Below are 20,004 nucleotides of genomic sequence, written 5' to 3' on the forward strand. Positions count from 1 at the left end.
CTCCTCCTCCTCCTCCTCCTCCTGCCTGCCCTTGCCTGTTTTCTCCGCGGAGCATGCCGCTCGATCACCGCCGCGTGCGGGGCCCGGAGGAGTCGCAGCCGCCGGAGGTGTGGGCAGCGGCCGGGGGGGCATCGGAGGAGGAGGATGGGGCACCGAGAGACCCCTGCGCCCTGCGGCCCCTCTTCGCCCGGGCCGGGCTGCTGAGCCAGGCGGAGGGCTCGGCCTACGTGGAGCTGGGCGGCGGTACCAAGGTCCTCTGCGCCGCCTGGGGCCCGCGGGAACCGGCCGAGCCCGGGGCGGCGGCGGGAGGGGGGCAGCTGCTCTGCGAGTTCCGCCGGGCGCCCTTCGCCGGACGCGGGGGGCGGTGGAGGCCCGGATCGGCGGTGGAGCGGGAGGCGGAGCGGGAAGCGGCGGCGGCGCTGAGGGAAGCGCTGGAACCGGCGGTGCGACTGGCCCGGTACCCGCGGGCCCGCCTCACCGTTAGCGCTGTGCTGCTGCAGGACGGTGGCTCCGCTCTGGCTGCCGCCATTAGCGCCGCTGCCCTGGCCTTGGCCGACGCCGGGGTGGAGATGTACGATTTGGCGGTGGGATGCGCTTTGTGCCGCTCTCCCGGTCCCGCCGCAGCGTGGATGTTGCAGCCCAGCGAGCCCGAGGAACGACGTGCCGTCGCCCGCCTCACCGTGGCCCTGCTGCCTGCCCTTAACCAGGTGTCGGCAGTGCTGGGCGGAGGGCAGGGCAGCCCTCCCGACGCCTGGGCGCAGGCGCTGCGCCTCGGCCTCGATGGCTGCCACCGCCTCTACCCAGTGCTGCGGCAGAGCCTGCTGCGGGCCGCCCGCCGCCGCGATGCTGCCGCCGCCACCGTCTGAGCACCGACGATTGCCAGGTGCTCTGCTCTGACGCCCAGAGTCCATCCAGCCTGCTCTTGGTGCTGCCGCAGACCCCCTGGAGCCGGCCTGAGCTAGCCCTTGCCCTGCCCCATGAAGCTGCCCACACAGCCAAAAGCCCAAGAAACCTGCCCAAGGACACTGAAGTCTGCATCCCCCACACCACCAGGGAGCCCCCAAAGCAGTGCCCCCCACTGCCCAAGCAGCCTGGACCTGCCTGAGGAGTCCCCATGTCACAGGAGACCCCTCTGGAGTGGCCCTGTGGGACCCAAGCAGCCTCACATGCTGCCAGAGCCCCCAAGAACAGCCTCCATCCTCCCTCAGCTGCCAGACTCTACCTGAAACCTCCCTCCAAGTAGCTGCTTGCACTGTGGGGACGTCCCCACCCCACCCCGGGGTGGCCCCGGCACCAGGGCTGAGATCCTCATACCGAGCTGCTCACCGCAACCATCCATGCAGGCAAGGTCTCAGCACCAGCCAGGAACCACATTGTGACATGGACTGCGCATCGTTTGGACCTCCTGCCCAGGCAGACGCTTCAGGATGGCAGAGTTGTGTTTTGTTGGGTATTTTTTTAATAATAAATCAGTTTTTTCTAGTGAGTCTTCTGCCTGTGTGGCTCTGCTGGGGCCTCTGCCAGCTGTGGGCAGAGGTGGAAGGATGTGCTCACAGTGACCAGCTGCCAGGCATCGGGATCACCCCCCTCTGCTTTTGCCATCCTTCCTTGAGGGGTGCAGAGGGAGCTGGGCGCTGCCCTGGGGTCTGGTTATTCCTGGGGATGGAGAGGAGCTGGTCCTGGCTGCCCAGCTGCACTGTGTCGGGCTGGTAGGGAATATTCTGGGTAAAGGTGGTGAATGTTTCCATTGAGAAACAGGGCAGAGCTCTCCTCCTGCCTCTGGGTTGAGTTGCGGGGAAGGCAGCATCCTAGAAATCCCCCAGAGCCCTGGGCTGTGTCAGGCAGCCCACAAAATTGGGTACAAAAATTACACGTGCGCTTCAGATGGTTAAAAACTGCATCAGAGTTGAATAACCAGAGAAGAGAAATGCAAATTATTTTTCTTTCCAACACAATATACTCTTTTACCAGAGCAGATTAGAAATACAGAACAAGTTCCTACTAGTGAGAGGACGACCTAGAAATGAGGGACACTGAACCAAGACGCAACGTTGGGGAGCACGGGGGGGGGGGGGCAGAGCGCGACTTCCTCAAGTCCTGCTGACTGCAAATGCGATCCGTGGCCGAGAACAGCCTGTGGTAAACCAGTAAGGAAAACCCATTTGTGAGCAGGAGCGACTGGGATCAATTGGGTTTGCATCACCCTGCTGCTGGCCCTGCAGCTGGCAGCAGAGCTGGGCTCAGCACTGCCCCTCTATCCCAAAATCCCACCAAAGGCCCTCGGAGCTGGCCTAGATGTTGGGCTTTACATCGCTTGTGCTATACCTCTAGATGTTGGGCTTTACCTCTAGATGGTGGGCTTTACATCGCTTGGGCTTTACCTCTAGATGTTCGGTTTTACCTCTAGATTTTGGGCTTTACCTCTAGGTGTTGAGATTTACCTCTAGATGTTGGGCTTTCCCAGGCTGTACCCATGCCTGCTGAACCAATTCCCGGGGTGGGTGTGAAACATGGAGGCTTGCAGGGCAGGGTAAGTTGGGATGCGACCTGTGCTGTAAGGGCTGAGAGCCCCAGGGTGCTTTCTCTGTGCTCCACAGCACCCTATGGGTGACGGGATTCTTGTACACAAGGCAGCCAGGATTTGGGATGCTCCTTTGGGATATGGTCCTTTTTTTTTTTTTTTATGGTCCTCCATTCCCTCCCCTGGCCACCTCTGCTTATCCCTAGGTCTGAAAACAGGAGGAAAAAGAAAACAAGCGCACTCGAACACAAAGAATTCTCTCGCCACGGCTGGCCGGCATCTCACAGGGGTGGGACGTGGGGCTGCTGGTGCCGGTGGCAGGGGATGGCCGTGCCGAGAGCAGGTACCTCACGTCCTGCGTGGCACTAGCTGGAAGCCTCAAAAGAAATACGAACACAAGACGGGAAGGGCTGGCCACGGCGGGGAGGCCACGGCATCCCAGTCTGTCTACTGGCTCCCCTCAGGGTCCGACATGTTGTTTTTCACCTATAAGGAGAAAAGCACAGCATGGCTGTCCTCTGGATGTGCCTGGGTGGCAGGATCAGACCCAGTGCCCTGCTCAGCATGGGCACCCCCAGAGTCCTGCACCCAGCTTGGGGATGTGGGTGCTGGCACAGCAGCTTTGATAAAAGGTATTTCTTCTCCAACAGGGTTTTGTTTTTTGCAGCCTGCGCTGCTGGAGTACTGCACACCCAGGGGTTTGGCTGCAGGGTGCTCTGGGCTGTCCCAGGGTGGGTGGCTGTAGCCCTGGCACACAGCCGGGAGGGCTCGGGGAACCCTGACAGAGCATCTCCTCTGCTCCAGGCATCCCCCACAGGACCCATGCAGGGAATAAGCAGGGATGAATTTGAGGAGAGCAGAGAGCCTGGCACAGGATCTGCCCCTCTTCTTACCGTCTCCTCCGTGTCTGTGCTCTCCTCAGCACTGTCTATGTTGCGCAGGTCACTGTGCCCGTCGGCTCCCGTCCCCTCCTTCCCCCGGGGGTCCTGCGACCCCTCTCCTGCTGGGGATGGCGACTCTGCCCCCGTCTCTACCCTCTTCTTCTCACTCTCCTTGGACCCTGCAAGGACAGAGACAGCAGAAATTTGGGGTACTCGTGCAAACACCAGCCCTGTCCTCACAGGGTCCCCCTTGTGCCAAAGGGCCAAACTCTGCCCTGCCAGCCCGGGGAAGGGGGAGGATATGGGGATTTTGCTAGGCTGGCTCTGGATGCCTGGCTCTGGATGGGGCGCGCAGAGAGGGACCAGCTCAGGATCCAGGCTCATGTGTGCCCGCAGGCTGCCCAGCATGGACACGTGGGTGTCAGAGGGTCTGCAGCCCATCCCATCACCTGTGAGGCGCTCTCTCCGCTGGTCCATGCGGTCCAGGCTCTCCAGCAGACTGTCCACCTGTGCCTTGATCTGGCTCAGCTCCCCCTTGATGGAGTGCAGCTCTTCGGCTCGCACTGTGGGGAGAGGAGCTGTTAGGATCCCACACGGCTCTGCAGTCCACCCAGAGACCAGGAGACACCCTGTCCTGGGCAGCTACCTCCAGAGCATCCTCCCCACTGGGCATCCTGAGGTAACAGGGATGGGTCCAGGGGACAGCCACCAGCCCAGTGCAGTCCAGGCTGTGTCTGCTGGGGCTGGGGACTCGTAGCAACACGGTCCGCACCAAGTGGGACCGTCAGGCACTGGCACTGCTCTAACTCACTGAGATGCAAGGGCCCAACCTCCTCTTCCTCCCAGCCCCATCGCACTTACACTTTGTCCGTCCCGCCGTGGAGCTGGTGCTGCTCCTTGCTGCGGGCTCAGGGCTCAGGCTGCTTTTGCCTCCTGCTCCCACATGAGTTCGTCTGGCCTTGACTGGGATGCGGTTAATGAGGGGGGGAATCTTCTGGTATTCATATACCCTGCAAGGGCACAAGAGCACAGTGGCATGAACACAACCTTGGAGGTACAGCCGCAGCCCCTGCCAGCCAAGAGAGCATCTCTTGGGGTCCCTCTGCATTGATACACCCTCAACCTGGGCATTTCCCGGCCCACACACTGCCACTGCCCCATGTACTCCCTCCCCAAGGTCCCCAGCCCAGAGAAGCTGCAGCATACATGCCCCTCAAAGGGGGTAACACCACCAAGCCTCTCTTGGAGGTGGGGGGATGAATGCCTGGGGACACCCCACTTTCTGCCTTCAGCAGAGGCGTGCTCAGCCCACCCTGCTCCCAGGATGCCGTGCTCACCGGTACGGGAAGTCATCCCTGTAGAGGTCATAGTCCAGGTCACAGTTACTGCTGCAGGGAGAGAGGAGAACAAGTCACCTGCTCTGCAGGGCCACGGACACCGTGGAGCAGCCATGGCTGGGCCCAGCAGGGCAGGAGCACCAACCTAGTCTCCATCCCCAGGGAGCAAGAGGCATCCCAGAGGGTACCCCACAACCTGCCTGGGCTGCAGCATGCCCAGGGAGGTGGCTGCACCCTGGCAGGGGTTTGCCCCTGCACCAAGCAAGGCAGGGGGGGTGAGGGGGAGATGGAGAGAGCCCCCGGGGCAGCATCAGCAGGCTCTGCTCTTAAGAAGCTGCATTTACAGCACCCTGATGTTAAATTTCATGGTCCCTGGCTCCACGCGGATGCTGCCGGCTTGCTCGGCTCCAAATTAAGAAGTGATCTGTCAACGGATTGCCTCCAATGCGGGCAGCCAACGTGCCAGTAATAAATCATGTGCCATAGACCAGGAGCGGGGTGGGGAGGAGGAGGAGGAGGAGGAAAGATGCTGAAGCTCATTTTGCTGCTTCAGCTCTTGTGGAGTCAGGGAGCGTAGGATTAAGCCTAACCCAAGAGAAGACAAAGCCGTGCTCAGAGCATCGCTGGGAGCAGGGAGCCTTCCCCAGCCACGCTGCCAGGAATGGGGGGACCAGGACAAGGACCCCCCAGGGCTCCAGATTTTGCTGCAGCTGAGCCTGTCACCGTGGGACCGATGCTGGAGCTCGTGGAGAGCTGAAGGTCTGCTTGGGGGAGCTAACGGGCAACCTGGGCTGCCCTGCCTGGGGCAGCAAGCCTGAGCCAGGCTTGCCCAGCCCAGAAGGCAGCTTGGAGCCTGTTACGGGGCAAAGGCACCCCCAGCCTTGCTGTCACCCTGCCTTATTCAAGAATAATCTGCACGGGATGCAGTCTGCAAACACCAGCCCTCCTGGTAATGGCGAACTGGTGGCCCTGGGGTGCCAGGACCCACCTGCTCCTGCTCTTAGCACCTGGGGATATTTTGGGAGCTTTCGGTCCAGCCTCACTGCCTTCCAAGTTTCCATTGCTGTGATGGGGATGGCAAATCCTTCGCATCCCTACCTGCTATCCATCACTCAGGGAGGAAGGTCACAACCTGCCTTAGGGAAGAGGGGAATGGGCAGCTGGAGAGGAGTCTCAACCCATGAACAGGGAAGGAGCCAGCTCCAATGGCTACTGCTGCCCAGAGCCACTGCCAAGAGGGACGGGGATGTCACAGGCCACCTCCAGCCATGGGAGCACTGGTGGCACTGCAGGAGACCTGGTCTGGCACCCAGCTAGGGACACAGCAAGGGTTTTCCCAGCTCAGCTCTTTGCTCAGAGCATCCCCTGGGAAGAGCAAAACTGGTGGATGCCACGTTCCAGCGGCCCAAGGGGGCCGCCGTCCCTGCCCTGCCAGTGCTGCATCCCTCCAGCGCCATGGCAACAGGCAGAGCAATTAGTTCAATCAGAGTGTTCACAAAAAGCTCGCTAACGAGGCAGATGGAGCCCGGCTCAGTCCCCTCCTTGCCACACGCCTGTTAAGCCAGGGAGCTGAAAGCACGCAGGGGACATGCTCTTCTACCATCGGTGCCACCATTATCTACTGCCACCGTCAGGACCATTGTCACCACTGTGTGCCTCTGCAGGGGTGTCTGTCCCCCAAGTAACAGCGTTTAAAGGCCATAACTGAAACCAGCATTGACATCTGTAACAGGCGTGGAGACCATGGGGTTCTGCTCTTGTCCCAGAGCCTTCAGATGGGGAAGGGAGTTCTCCACACCCCATCAGCAACACACACCGGGTGGGACCCAGTGAGGCCTCCAGCCACCACCGGTGCGGCCAGGTGATGCTCCAAGAGCCCCATCGGCATAGGGCAGGGGTCCCACGGACCTCTTCCCACCACCACGGGCAGGCAGCCGGAACACTCAGAGCATGAGCAATGGAGAGCAGGAGGAAGAAGAGGAGCCAGGCATGGGACAGGCCCCAGCCCCAGCTGGGTCCCCTCCCCAGCACAGCCCCCGTCCCATGCGCCGGCACTCACTGGTACAGGCTGCTGCCGTGCTGCCGCTTCTGGCCCAGCCTGGCCCGGCTCGGCTTGGGTTCCCTGGCCATGTCCAAATCTGAGGGGAGAGAGAGGAGGGGAATGAGCAGAGGCAAGAAAAGGGGATGCCAACACCCTACCCCATGCAGATGCATCTCTGGCAGTGGCTTCCCGAGGGCTCCCGGCCACACTCCTTTCCTGACTGGAGATGTCCCACTCCAGTGCATCTGCAGGAGCCTGAGGCTGGTAGCTCTCTCTAGATTTAGGTTTTCAGGGAAGGACAGGAGCAGCCCAGGGTTGTGCTGAGACATAGAGCAGCTCCGGCTGTCCCTCCAGCAGCCCCTTCACATGGGTGCCCCACCCCCGGGAGCCCGTGCCCAGCCGAGGCTGGGCAGGCTCCAATTAGGGTGGCAGAAAGCACCTCTAATGATAAGGGTAATTAACTCCCAGAGATAATTCCCACCACTGTGGTGAATCTGCCTTTGCTATCGCTCCTGCTGTGCGGTTGGGTCATTTTTCAGGGAGCCCCAGGCCAGCGGGAAGCCGGCGAGCGCTGCCCACCACAGATGGGTGCTGGGATGGGGAAGTGCCACAAGGCTGCCGAGACACACGCGATGCCAAGATGTCTCCAGACACGCAGCTCGGTGATGCCACCTCACACCTCCCCGGCGATGCTCTTCACTGCTTCTTTAGGATTTCACAGCAAATATCCATATAAAAGCCGGCTTGAATCTATTTTCCAAGCACACATTTGAGAGCCACTGATATATTTAAATTTGTAATTTCGGGAGCCTCCAACACCTCTCTGGCCCCTGGTGTAGGAGCTGGTGGGTGAGATGTTGAGGGCTCCCTCTTGCACGCTCCTCCTTGGCCACGGTAAGTGTGACCAGCTGCCCCATGGGTGACATTATGGATGCCACTGCACCGGGGAACCTCGAGATGAAGCTTCCTGAGCCTCTGGGAACACACCAGCTCATCGGAGAGGTCTAGACCTCCCCAGGAACATGGACGCTGGCCACGGGTCCCCTCCAGCCCAGCATCTGCCAGAGCAAGGTCCCTCCATCCCTGCAGAGGAGAGGGCTTCTGAGCAAGAGCCAAGCAGAAGAAAACAGGCACTTGTTTGCTTTCCAGGCTGTCACCTTGTGTGACAAAGTCTGTGGTCTGGCTCTGATCTCGGAGCAGGCTGGGGAAGGTGCTTGAATTGCCCTGCATGCAGCAGGTAATGCTGGCACCCATTTTCTGTGGGTGCAGCCAGCATCCCTGGGGACGGACGAGCTCACCGCTTAGGGCCAGAGCCTACTGTTGAGATCCCTCTCTCCAGCCCATCGTACCCATCCAGCAGAGCCACCCACTCCCCTCCCTGCCAGCAGGATGGGGATCTCAGCACCCCAGCCAAGGACCCCAGCCGCAGCCAGGCATCCTGCCCCAGGCTGCCTGCACCGAGAGTACTGTCCTGCTGGGGCAGGGGACCCTGGCCAGCAGGACTCCATCACCCCGGGCCCATCGGCCCTGCATCTGGGCTCCCATCCCTGTAATGGCAGGGAGGGCATCCCAGTAATGGGAAAGCATCCCTGTCCTGGGTGGGTACTGGTATGGGGGCATCCCAGTACTGAGAGAGCATCCCTGTCCTGGGTGGGTAATGGTATGGGGGCATCCCAGTACTGGGGAGATATCCCCGACCTGGGGGGCAACACCATGGGGGCATCCCAGTGCTGAGAGGACATCCCTGTGCTGGGGTGGGGGTAATGGTGCCGGGAGGACCTTGCATCCCAGTACCGGGAGGACATCCCAGCCCTGGGGAGGGACTGGTACCGGGGTGGGGGGCGGCTCGGTACCGGGAGGACACGCGTGACCGGGGGCAGGGACTGGTCCATCGGGGCGGGGGGACGTACGTGCCCCAGAAGGCTGGCCCCCTGCAGCCAGCCTTCTGGAGCACGTACGTTCCCCCGCCCCGGACAGGGCTGCGGTACCGGGCGGGCATCCCGGTGCCGGAGCATCTACCGCGAGGCGGGGGGTGAAGGGGTGGTGGGGTGTAGAAGAGGACCGTTCCCGGCGGGGGAACACCCAGCAGGGGGCCCGGGGGGGTGGGTGGATGGAAGGCCGGCCCCGGGTCGGTACTCACATCTCCAGCCCGCGTCCCCGCCGCCGAAGAGCGTCATGCCCCCGCAGCCCCGCCGGGAACGGCCCAGGCCCCGCAGCCCCGGCCCGAGCGCGCCGCCACCGGGCGCTACCACCGGCGGGCGGGGACGGAGGGGACACACACACACGGCGGGCTGCACCACCGCGGCACGGCGGGGGGATACTACGCCCCGCCCCGCCCCGCCCCGCCCGCGCCTTTCCCCAGGCGCAGCGATGCGTTAGTGCAGCCGGTCCCTGCCGTTAGCGCGGGGCCTGGGGCTCGCCCTAACCCGAGGATGCAGCTGTGCGAACGTGGCAACTGTGCTGGACCATCCCCCCATCCTCATCCCCATCCGCCATCCTTCACCCCCCATCCTCATCTGCATCCCCATCCCTATCCTCCATCCTCATCTCCATCCTCCATCCCCATAACTCCGTCCCCCATCCTTATCCCCATCCCCCATCCTTCATCCTTCCCCTCATCTCCTGCCTGCAGTTCCTGCAGGGTGCCAGCTCAGGGATGGCAGTGGCATGTCCCCTCTAGAGGCTTGCGCCCAGCACATGGGGTGCTGTGGCTTGGGGCTCTCCTGGGGCTGGAAGAAGCAGCTCTTGGCTAATGCCACCTCTCCAGAACACTCCCAGGGTGCTGGAGACATGAGCTCAGCCAGGAGCCAGGCTGGTTCCAGCTTCTTCAACCCCAGCATCCGCTCCAGGGATGGAGCTGGAGGGACCACCCAGCTCGGGCAGGATGCAGGCAGTGGCAGAGGGAGAGTCTGGTGGGACTGGGGGTGGAAAAGGAGACAAACGGCTCTTCCCAAGGGAGAAAGGGTCTTTATTAACCACCCGACTGGTGGTGAGGGACTGAGTGATGGCAAGGAACTGGGTGACGATGAAGGACCCAGTGATGGTGAGGAACCTGCAGTGCCAGGCTGAAGGCTTCCCCCCCAGGTAGGGATGATGGCTCAGAGCTGAGCCCAGTCCTCAGCCTGAGCTGTGCTGAGGTCTGCGCCCTCCAGAAGACCCCCCTTTGCCCCTTGTCGCATCAGGACCATGGTCTGGACACAGCCCCGCTGCCAATTTAGGAGGAGGATGCTGTTGGACCTGGCTATTGCAGGAGCATCTCCCTGTCCTGGGGGCTGTTGCAGCATGGTGCCAACAGAGGAAGGGGCGGGGGGGCAGAAGAAGATGCTGTTTTGGGGATGCTGACGTAGCACATGCCCTTCTCACCAGGTCCCAGTGCCATGGGTCCCCTCAGTCCCCCATTCCCTGCGTGGGGGAGCCACAGGGAGGGTCCTCTTGAGCCATGGTCTGGGCTTGGCACAGCACTGGGGTCCTCCTGAGCCATGGGCTCAGCACAGCAGCCAGCACTGCCTGGTGCTGGGGGCTGCAGGCTCAGGGGTCCCGCTGCCACAGGGAGATGTGCTCCTGGGCTGCGATGGGATGCGGAGAGTCAGTGCCCCCCGTGCCAGCAAGGACACAGAGGTCTGGGCAGGGCTGGCTGCAGGGCACAGAGCCAGCAGAGCCGGTGACCAGCACCCCAGGGCTCGGCACCCTCAGGAAGGTGCGGGAGGCCTCCTGGCCACTCACTCACCAAACTGGCAGATGTACCGGTTTCGGGTCTTGCAGCGCTGGTCGTTCCAGTTGAAGGCGGCTGACGCTTGCATCTCCACGCAGTTCCCGAACCTGTGACCCGGCAGGAGGGCAGTAAGGCCAGCCAGTGTGGTGACACAGCGGTGACATCGCGCAGAGGTCGGGTGTGCTCTGGATCCAGTAGGCACTTACCCCTGGTTGTCTGGCTGCCCAAAAGCAAAGCTGGTGAAGGAGGACGGCTCGCCCACGTCCCAGCGGAAGGAAGCCTTGGACATCTTGTAGGTGAGACCTGGGGGAGCAGGAGGTGAGGTGGCACAGCCACTCGCACTCTGGGCACCCCACACCCTTTCTGCCACTGTCACTTACCAATCCAGAAGTTGCCAGTCTCAAAATCGGTGTCTGTCACCCTGTTACCAGTCTCCAAGCGGCTGAGGTAGAAAGCCAGGATGTCCTGGACCTTCTGGTTTCCGATCTGGGCCAGCATCGCCCCTTTCTCCTGCAGGGGAGGGAGCAAGTCGGCCCCAAGCATGTGGCACAGACCCATGCCAGGCAGCAGAGAGGTGCACGGGTGGGATTTTTCAGCCACAACGGCATGCCCAGAGCATCCCGAGGGCTCACCTGGCACTTTATTTTGGCTCCATAGTAGGTGTCGGCCTCGGGGGACACCATGAAGCAGTCGCCGTCTATCCTAACGTCGCAGGCGTGGAAAGGGAACCGAATCTTCGCTAGGGACACAGGCAGGTGCAGGTGGGTCCCTGTGCCGGCAGAGCCAGGGCCATCTGAGGACCCTTAGCCCTGTGCTGGGGGTCCCTGCCAGCAGATCCCTGCTGCCACCCCAAAACAGCTCAGGTGGGAGCAGACTCACTGCCGCACTCGGCGCCGCCGTAGCCCAAGTCACAGAGGCAGGAGCACTCCTCTTTCCTGAACTTGCCGTGGAAGCACTGCCCACTGCACCTCACTGCGGGCAAGGGGCTGCGTTAGCTGGCGAGGGGCTTGGCAGCCCCTGCCTGCCCCAGCCGAGCTCGGGCTGCAGAGCAGGGCGCTGCGCTGAGCTGCCTGTGCTGTGCTGGCCGTGCACACACGGGCAAGGAGTGGAGCTGGTGCATGCACATGTGGCACCACTGTGTGCACACAGGCGCCCAGCAGACCGTCAATGCTGCACTGGCCATGCCCATGCATGCACTGCACTGACCCTGTACCTGCATGCACTGCACCGACATTGTGAGCACTGCACCGACACTGCACGCACATGCACTGCGCCAGCCATGCACATGCATGTGCTGCACTGGACCTGTGCATGCATGCGCTGCACCAATCCTTGGCACACACGCACTGTGCCAGCCATGCACGCATATGCACTGCACTGACACTGCACATGCATGCACTGCACTGTTCATGCACATGCAAGCACTCCACCTACTCTATGCATGCATGCAGTGCACTGACCCTGCAAGTGCATGCAGTACACTGACCCTACATGTGCATGCAGCGCACTGCCCACGCACATGCATGCTCTGCTCCTAACCCTGTGCATGCCTATATTCCACTGGCCATGGCAGACGCAGACACTGCACCAACACTGCACACTCACGCAGTGCACTGTCCATGCACATACATGCGCTGCACCTGCCCTGTGTATGCATGCACTGCACTGACCTTGTGCATGCAGGCACTGCACCAGCCATGCACACGCATGCACTGCACTGACCCTATGTGTGTTTGCAGTGCACTGCCCATCCACACGCGTGCACTGCACTTAACCCTGTGCATGCACAGGTTGCACTGGCCATGCACATGCATGCACTACACCAACCCTTTGCATGCATGCACTGTGGCAGCCATGCACATGCATCTCTGGAGGCGAGGGGAGGCAGGGGTTGCGCAGGTGCCCCTCTCACCTTGGCAGTACCTGCCCGTGTAGCCGGGGGGACAGGCACACTGGCAGCTGCTCATGTTGAGGCGCCCGTTGTTCCTGCAGCTCATTCGACAGGGGTTCCTGGGCACCTCTGGGTGCAGCAAAGAGGCGGCATGGACGTCAAGGGCTGAGGCACGGCCGGGGCCCATGCAGGGGCCGAGGGGATGGCGGGGACTCACCGCAGAGCCCGCCGCCGTGGTCCCAGGACTTGAAGCAGCCAGAGAGGCTGGCGGTGCAGAGGGAGCACCAGGGCCCCTGCTTGTAGGGCAGGACGGGCGTCCCCGCCACCTCCCAGTTGCCCCTGTTGCCGCAGGCAGCTGGAGGCAGCTCCCCAGGTCTGGGCCCCGCCCATGCAGCCAAGCCACACCCCTTTCTGGGGCGAGGCCCTCCCCCCATCTCCCAGCCTCGCCCACTTCCAGAATACAGCCCCACCCACAGTGCCCAGCCCCACCCGCAACCAGGGCAAGGCCACGCCCCCAACCCCCTTATTACGCATCCCCCCCGTAGGCCAGCCCACACCCGGACACACCCCTGTGGAGATCTCGCCCACACCCAGGGGAGGGCTCCTCCCAGCCCCGCCCACCCCAGGGCAGTCCCATCCCAGTCCCCATTGAAACGCCACCCCACCCATGCTTCCCAGCCCCGCCCACTCATGCCAAGGCCCCACCCACCCCACGCTCAGCCCCGCCTCTTCCCGCTCAGGCCCTGCCCCCTGCAGTCTTTACCCCGGGGAGTAGGCGCAAGCAAAGGCCTCGCTGGAGCCATGGCCGCCTGGGCAGAGGTGCCGGCCGCAGCCCAGCCGCCCCGCTGTGGCCCACACCAGCTGCGAGAAAGTGTGTGTCACCCCTGTCCCTGGGCCTCCAGACCCCCCTGGGCCCCCCATAACCCCCCGCTAACTCCCCATGCCCACCTGGGTGTAATGGTGGCAGGTGGCATTCCCAGCGCAGCGCCCCGTCCCATAGTCGTAGCGTCGGCCCTCGGCGAACCAGCGCTCCAGCACGGCCACGAAGTCCCCAGCGCTTACCGGCAGCAGGGCCTCGCTCCAGCCCAGCTGCGGGGCCGGGGGCGGAGCGGGGCCCTCCAGGCAGCTGGCGGCCCGCGCCCCTGCCAGCCGCCCCAGCTCCTCGCTCCACTCCTGTGGGGGTATGCTGTGAGCCACCAAGGGTCCCCCCCCCATGGGGGGGATGATGGGGACAGCAGGGGAACACCCAGGGGGTGTTGGGGGACCACCCAAGGGGGTCAGTCCAGGGCAGGACTGAGGGACATCAGAAAGTCGACATGAGGGATGCTGCAAGGGCCCTTGGTGTGTGCAGGTGTGGGGTGATCAGGAGACACTGAGGGCCATCATGGGGCATGGAGGACCCCACAAGAGTCCCCAAGGAACCAGCCCTGCCCTTGGTGCGTGCTGGATCTGGAAGTGCCGGTGGCATGTCCTTCCCCAGGGGCCCCATGCTCTTCTGCTTCGTTAGCTTATTAATGAACCACTGTGTGGCACCCAGGAGCTTCCCCCCTCCTTGGGCATTGAGTGAGAGAGGGATAGGACATCTAAGATGAGGGAGGGGACAATGACCCATGGGGCGGGGGGGCTCACCAGCTTCTGCATGTTGGCGGCAGGGGGCTGGACTTTGCTCCTCAGCTTGTTGTGCAGCGAGAGCACCAGAAAGGTCTCCTTCATGCTGAGAGCTGGGTGGAGGGACAGAAGGGGAAGGGACCAAGGGGGCTGTGGGATGCAAATGCCTTCCCCGTATCCCCGGCTGCGGCCGGACCCTTCGGGGGGGCTGTGGGAGCCCCCCTGAAGGGTCCGGCCGCAGCCGGGGATACGGGGAAGGCACCCAGGTCTCCATGGAGACTCAAGGGGAGAAAAGAAAGCACTTTTGGGCTGAAAGGACAAAAGGGTCAGGGGCCGGAGGGGGGGGGGGGGTCCAGCCTGCTGAGCCCCTGTCTCACACGGGCGGGCTGAGACCGCCAGGAATGTACCCCCCCACCCCCACCCCCACCCCCCCCCCCAGCCTCTGTCCTGCCAGCACAGAGCCCACCGGGCTGAACCCATTGCTAACCGCCATCACCAGCCCCATGCCCCCACCCTCTAAGCCCCATTCTATCATCAGCCCCAGATCCCCCCCCAGCCCCATCCCATCACCAGCTCCATCCACCACCAGCCCCAGCCCCTCCCCAGCCCCATCTGTTTGCCAGCCCCATGCCCTCCCTTCCAGTCCCATCCCATTCCAGCCCCAGTCCCCATCACCCACCAAAACCCCTGTTGCCATCCCTGGGTGCCTATCACCCACCCAGCCCCCTGCCTGCCTGGCCAGGCCCCAGGGGATGGTGCTTAGGGTGCACCCACCCCTCTGAAAACAGCTGCCCCCCAACCTTGCTGCTGGCAGCAGACCACCCCCCCAACCCCTCTCCTGATTACCTCCTGGAGCCAGCGTGGACAACTTCTCCAGAGCATCCAACCCTGTCTCACCCACCCTCCATGCCAGAAGATTACAAACCAGCAGCACCAAGAGCTTCATGCAGGTGCCTGGAGTGGGGGAGACCAGACCCCTACGGCTCCGGAGAGAGAATTCAGGAGAGACGAGCCACCCCGCAGCAGCCTGGGTGTCGGGGCGAGCTCGGCCGTGTGCTCCTGCGCACTTGTGCGTGCTGGTGTGTGTGTCTGGTTGCAGGATTTGATCCTATTCAGGACTCCAGACAGGCACCGCTGGTCAGCTCGAACAAAAGCTTGACGGGTGAGTAATAGCTCTGTCAAAACTGTTGCTCGGTGGTGCGAACACGGCAGACAACTCCTGAGGCGCCGGGCTGCAACCCTGCTGGGATGCCCCGCAGTGGGGTCAGCCCCCAGTGCTCTGCCCCAGCCCCACCACCAAGCCAGGGTTGGGATGGGAAGGCAGGCAGGGTGCCAAGAGGCACCCACTTTGGGGTACTGAAAGATTGGATGCCAAGGGGCTGGGGGCAGCTAAGGGAGCCCCTGCTGCCGGCCTTCCTCCTGCCCCATGAATTAAACATGCTGAGGAGGTAACACACACCGCCACGGGCTCAAAGCCAAATACCCGCCCCAGCAAGCTGGGCAGCATGGTTATGGGCTGGGAGGATTCAAGAGCCGGGGGGCTGGCGGTGAGAGAGATGCCAGGCTCAGGGGGGCATGTCTCAGCAGGCATTTGGGATTGGGCAGGGGTCCCAGAGCCCACGCTGCTTGGGGTGGTGCTTGGTAGCATGCCGATGGCTCTGCCCCAGCACAGGGCTCCCAGCACCCCATGTCAGGGGGCTGAGGGTGCTCCCCTGGCACAGCGCAGATGTGTGGGCTTCAGATATCCCTGCTCATAGGTGGCTGGGAGGCAGGCATATGCTGCCACGACCTTTCCTCCGGGCTATCACAGGCAAGAGGGACCAGGAGCATCCCACTCACCAGCTATCGGGGCTGAGCTGGATGTCAGGAGAAATCCAGCTCTGAATATCTTCAGTTCCCTCGCCCTGAGCCTAACCCTAACCCTGGCCTGAACCCTGGCCCTACTGCTAATGTCAACCCCAACTCTCATCCAAACCCTCCTGTTCATACGGACCTGAACCCTCGACACCGGTCCTAATGCTAACCTTAACCCTCAGAAAAAAACCTGACCTTAGCTGTTATGGTGAGTCTAACGTTAACCCCAACCCTAGCCCTAACGCTGACCCTAACGTTAGCCTTGACCCTAGTATTAATGCCAGCCATAACACCAACCTGCACCCCAACTCTGGGCTGCAGCAGAGCCCTGGGGCCTCTCTCTAAGTTCCAGTTGTGGCTGAGCTCATCCCAGTAAAGCCGTTGCCAATGCCGGTGAGCCTGCGGTACTGCTGGGCTCCTCTCCTCAGCAGCCCCAACCCCACTGGAGAGCTGGATGCCAGTGCCGACCCCAAAGCCAGTCCTTCTCCCGGGAGACTTTCCCACACTTAGCAAACACTTGGGATTAGCCTCATCCTGCACCCCTGCGTGCCGGGGAGCCCCAGAGTCGTGGCTGGCCATGGTGGGAGCCCGGCACTGCTGGTACTGCCGTGACAGCCACTGCCTGGCCCCGGCATCTGCTGGCCCTGTGACATGAAAGGCCGCAAAGCCTCAGATGTGCAGAGAGGGAAGGGAAGGGAAGGGAGAGGCTGGCGCCAGTGCCAAGGGGAAACTTTCCTACGGCTCAGCCTCGGCCAGGGGAAAAAAACAACAAACACACGGGCACGCACCGTGGATAAATCCCGGTGAGCACAGGAGTGCGGCTGCGAGCGAGAAGGGCAGAACCAGACTGCCAACGTCTTGTCCCTGCAGCCAGAGACAGCCCTGACACGATGCTCCTTGTCCTGCTGCCAGCCTGGCTGGCCCTGGGCATCCTGCAGCTGCCCCTCAGCAGCACCCAGGTAAGGACCCTTGTGCCTCCCCCTCCGCCCCCAGTCCCCTTGCAGAACCTCCTCTGGGGGCTTCTCAGCACCCCCCTCTCACACCCCAGTGCCCCATCACCACCCTGGGGTGGGGGGTACGGCACATCCACAGCACCTGTGGGGCTGCCCAGGGCTAGAGGGGTTGGTTGTGGAGCTTTTCCCCTGCAGCAGCGAGATGATGTAAACCCACTCAGGGCATCCGAGCTGCTCCTCAGCATCCAAGTGCTGGGGTAGGACCATGTGGAAGGGCTGAGGCTGGAGCAGATGTGGAGGCAGGGGCAGACCCCACACTGGCATGGGGAGGAAGGGGTTTTGCCCAGGGTAGGGCATCCAAACCAACCCCAAAGATGCTGCCTGCTTGGGAGGGTCTCCCCAGGCCTGGGGGAGCCCAGTGGGTGATGGGGATGTCCTTGCATCCCCCCCAGAAGTGCCTGAGCCAGCAGCAGGCGCTCAGCACGGTGCGGCAGATGCAGAAACTGCTGGCAGTGCAGGAGGCTGCCCATCTGCGGGGCACACGCGGGCTCCGGCAGCAGCTCTCCATCCTCCAGAGCCGCCTCCAGAGACAGGCCACCAAACGCAATGGTAACCCCGGCCGGGTCACTGCTGTAGGGGTGACATCCCCACAGGGCTGGCTCCGAGCCCCGGATCCCCGGCGAGCAGCCTGGGCAAAGGACCCTCAGCTCCTTGCTGGCTGGTGGGGGTCAACTTCAGCCTGGCGATGTCCGTACTTACTGGTGTCTGTCTGTCTGCAGAGACCTGTCCACAGCCAGTGGTGCCCCTGAATGGACGGATGCTGGGCTGGAGCATGCGGGTGGGCCACGATGTTCACTTCGTCTGCAATGCTGGCTTCCGGCTAGTGGGCTCAGAGACGCGCACCTGCCGGCACAACCGCACGTGGAGCGGCACCCAACCCTTCTGCAGAAGTGAAGTGGAGTGGGGTTGGGGTGCTACAGGCTCAGCCCTGCCTGGGGGCTCCTCCATCGCCCTGAGCCACAGGGTCCCATCACTCTGCTCCCCTGGCTGCAGGGAGAGCAGCTCAGGGGCTGCGGCAATGGGCATCGAGGCTGGGCAGCAGGATGGGGCAATGATGGGCTTCTCCAGCTGGTGCTCACGGACTCCTTCTCCCTAGGTATTGATGACTGCTCCAGCAACCCGTGTGCCAGCGGTGGGACCTGCGTGGATGGCAACCAGAGCTACATGTGCCTCTGCCCCCAGGGCTGGTCAGGCCCCCGCTGCCAGAGCCCCATCTATGCTTGTAGGTGCCCAGATTTGGGCTGAGGAGGGTGGGGATGCTCATGGGGACAGCACCCAGCCACGCTGCACCCATCTCCCCCTTCCCTGGTAGCCTTGCGGGACCTCAGCCCCCACCCCTCTCCCTGTGCCCCCCACGCCAGCAGTGACACCCACTTCCTCCCCACAGACTGGGTGACGTTGAGCAACTCCTCATTCAGCCGCCAGCCCCGCTGTGCCGAGGGCCGCCCGGGCTCCCGGCGCTGCAGCTGCGATACCGGCTTCCAGATGCGAGCCGGTGGCGTGTGCCACGGTAAAACGGGGGAGAAGATGGAGGTGGGGGGAGCACGAACTGAGGCTCAGCAGAGACAGGACCCCTGGCCACGCCCCATTCTGTCCCCCTAGATGTGAACGAGTGCCAGCTCTTCCAGTCCAGCCCCCAGACCCGGCTTTGTCTCCATGACTGCCTCAACCTCCCTGGCTCCTACCGCTGCCTCTGTCCCCCCGGCTACTTGCTCCACGCTGACCGCAACACTTGCGAGGGTAAGAGTGGTGGGTGCAGAGCAGGGAGCGCCCCACGGGACCAGGTGTGCAGTGGGGAGCAGCCAGCACAGCCCCGCTCACTCCGTGTCACCACTGCAGATGTGAATGAGTGCGCAGAGAAGCAGCACAACTGCACCCAGGGCGACCTCTGCATCAATACCTTCGGAGGACACCGCTGCGTACGCCCCAAGTGCCCCCCCCCGCGCCACAACACCAGCTATGTCAAGACCTCTGACTTGTGAGTACTGCACGTGGCTTGGGCTGCATCACGCTCTCTGCCCTGGGTGCTGGGTTCTGCATGTGCCCCAGGGACTGTATCATGTCACCCAAGGGCGGCAGGGCAAGTGTCAGCCAGCGCTGGTAGTCAATTGCCATGTGGGATGCCCAGGTGTGCTTGGCATGCTCCCCAATGTTCTCAGGATGCTGGTGGCTGGGAGTGCAGGTGGGAGCAGCTCAATACATGGTGGCTTTATGCAGGACCCCAGCTTCTTAAAGCCCCAGCCTTGGGGGGAACAACGCCATCTTCCCTCTGCTGCACACCCACGCAGTGCCATCGGTTGCCATCCAGCACACAAAACCCCCCTGGTTCCGCTCATGAGACTAAACCACTTTGTGGCTGAGCACAAGCCGCCGGCATGGAGCATCATCCCTGCTCCAGACAAGTTCCTCTGTGGGAGGCGCATCTGAGCCTGGCTCCATCCCTGGCTTCCAGCTGGGACTGTGGTACACCCAGTCCCAGCCTCAGGGCATGCAAGGGTGCACCCTGAGAGCCAAACCACGACACTGAGCAGTGGTACCCCTTCTCTCCTGGTAGCCAATGTGAGAGGAACCCCTGCCCCATGGAGAGCCGAGCCTGCCGCCTGGCCGCCACCTCCATCTCCTTCCACTACCTGCCGCTCCAGGCCAACCGCACTGTGCCCCATGTCCTCTTCAAGATGTCTACCACCCGCTTCATGGGTGACAGCCTGCGCTTCACCATTGTGGGTGGCCGGGGCCACAGTGTCTTCGCTGTGCGGCGCTCCAACCGGCAGACAGGAGAGCTGGTGCTCACCAGCCCCGTGGCGGGGCCAGCCACGCTGGAGGTGGAGCTGGAGATGAGCGAGTTCTCCCACAAGGTCCTCCTGGGGAAGCACATCTTCAAGGTCACAGCCTTTGTGTCCCCATACGAGTTTTGATCCCCTTTGGAGGTGGGTGTGGGGCCAAACCAGGGTCTCTCCTGGGAAGTGATGGAGCAGGTTCAGCTCAGTGGTCCCAGTTCTTGTCCTGTTGGAGACATCCCTCTCCTGTAATGCTTGCTCACGGCTGGTAGGACAAAGGCAGAAACGGTGCCCGTTGCAAAGGCTGCAAGGAAAACCCTGTGGGCAATGGGGGGACCAGCCTGGGGGTGTCTGCCTCTGCCAGCCCCC

At 62.7% G+C, this 20,004-nt stretch overlaps 4 protein-coding genes across 4 annotated transcripts; 2 read left to right on the forward strand and 2 right to left on the reverse strand.

Moving 5' to 3' along the window:
* Window positions 1–53: 53 nt before the first annotated feature.
* On the forward strand, window positions 54–866 carry EXOSC6 (exosome component 6). The gene has a single exon (XM_086468815.1). It carries the CDS (start codon window positions 54–56, stop codon window positions 864–866), a length of 813 nt encoding a protein of 270 aa, XP_086324941.1.
* A 2,102-nt stretch (window positions 867–2,968) lies between these two features.
* Window positions 2,969–8,957, reverse strand: LOC147414986 (RNA-binding Raly-like protein). The gene is made up of 7 exons (XM_086468816.1): window positions 8,921–8,957; window positions 6,799–6,877; window positions 4,740–4,790; window positions 4,264–4,412; window positions 3,852–3,965; window positions 3,214–3,581; window positions 2,969–3,007 (listed from the first exon to the last, which is right to left on the reverse strand). The coding sequence occupies exons 1-7, from the start codon at window positions 8,955–8,957 to the stop codon at window positions 2,969–2,971; spliced, it is 837 nt and encodes a 278-aa protein (XP_086324942.1).
* Window positions 8,958–10,308: 1,351 nt separating this feature from the next.
* LOC104353175 (C-type lectin domain family 18 member A) lies at window positions 10,309–14,937 on the reverse strand. Its single transcript, XM_086469189.1, has 12 exons — window positions 14,838–14,937; window positions 14,013–14,104; window positions 13,332–13,556; window positions 13,147–13,244; window positions 12,601–12,722; window positions 12,405–12,512; window positions 11,372–11,464; window positions 11,125–11,231; window positions 10,873–11,002; window positions 10,699–10,795; window positions 10,508–10,599; window positions 10,309–10,346 (listed from the first exon to the last, which is right to left on the reverse strand). Exons 1-12 carry the CDS (start codon window positions 14,935–14,937, stop codon window positions 10,309–10,311), a joined length of 1,302 nt encoding a protein of 433 aa, XP_086325315.1.
* A 1,798-nt stretch (window positions 14,938–16,735) lies between these two features.
* LOC147414987 (fibulin-7-like) lies at window positions 16,736–19,773 on the forward strand. Its single transcript, XM_086469425.1, has 8 exons — window positions 16,736–16,804; window positions 17,251–17,407; window positions 17,578–17,748; window positions 17,955–18,080; window positions 18,246–18,368; window positions 18,461–18,598; window positions 18,698–18,836; window positions 19,413–19,773. The coding sequence occupies exons 1-8, from the start codon at window positions 16,736–16,738 to the stop codon at window positions 19,771–19,773; spliced, it is 1,284 nt and encodes a 427-aa protein (XP_086325551.1).
* The last annotated feature ends 231 nt before the right edge of the window (window positions 19,774–20,004 follow it).

The sequence above is a fragment of the Leptosomus discolor genome, chromosome 8 (genome assembly GCF_034619465.1).
Source record: "Leptosomus discolor isolate bLepDis1 chromosome 8, bLepDis1.hap2, whole genome shotgun sequence".
Lineage (NCBI taxonomy): Eukaryota > Metazoa > Chordata > Aves > Leptosomiformes > Leptosomidae > Leptosomus > Leptosomus discolor.

Coding starts and splice junctions, on each gene's coding strand:
- EXOSC6 (XM_086468815.1), top strand. CDS start 54: ATGCCGCTCGATCACCGCCGCGTGCGGGGCCCGGAGGAGTCGCAGCCG.
- LOC147414986 (XM_086468816.1), bottom strand. CDS start 8,957: ATGACGCTCTTCGGCGGCGGGGACGCGGGCTGGAGAT. Junction 3,582..3,851: donor GCGGAGAGAGCGCCTCACAG/GTGATGGGATGG, acceptor CTGTCCTTGCAG/GGTCCAAGGAGAGTGAGAAG. Junction 3,008..3,213: donor CCCTGCAGCCAAACCCCTGG/GTGTGCAGTACT, acceptor TTCTCCTTATAG/GTGAAAAACAACATGTCGGA.
- LOC104353175 (XM_086469189.1), bottom strand. CDS start 14,937: ATGAAGCTCTTGGTGCTGCTGGTTTGTAATCTTCTGGCATGGAGGGTG. Junction 11,232..11,371: donor CGGCGGCGCCGAGTGCGGCA/GTGAGTCTGCTC, acceptor CTGTGTCCCTAG/CGAAGATTCGGTTCCCTTTC. Junction 10,796..10,872: donor GACTGGCAACTTCTGGATTG/GTAAGTGACAGT, acceptor CTGCTCCCCCAG/GTCTCACCTACAAGATGTCC.
- LOC147414987 (XM_086469425.1), top strand. CDS start 16,736: ATGCTCCTTGTCCTGCTGCCAGCCTGGCTGGCCCTGGGCATCCTGCAG. Junction 18,081..18,245: donor CCAGAGCCCCATCTATGCTT/GTAGGTGCCCAG, acceptor TCCTCCCCACAG/ACTGGGTGACGTTGAGCAAC. Junction 18,369..18,460: donor AGCCGGTGGCGTGTGCCACG/GTAAAACGGGGG, acceptor CTGTCCCCCTAG/ATGTGAACGAGTGCCAGCTC.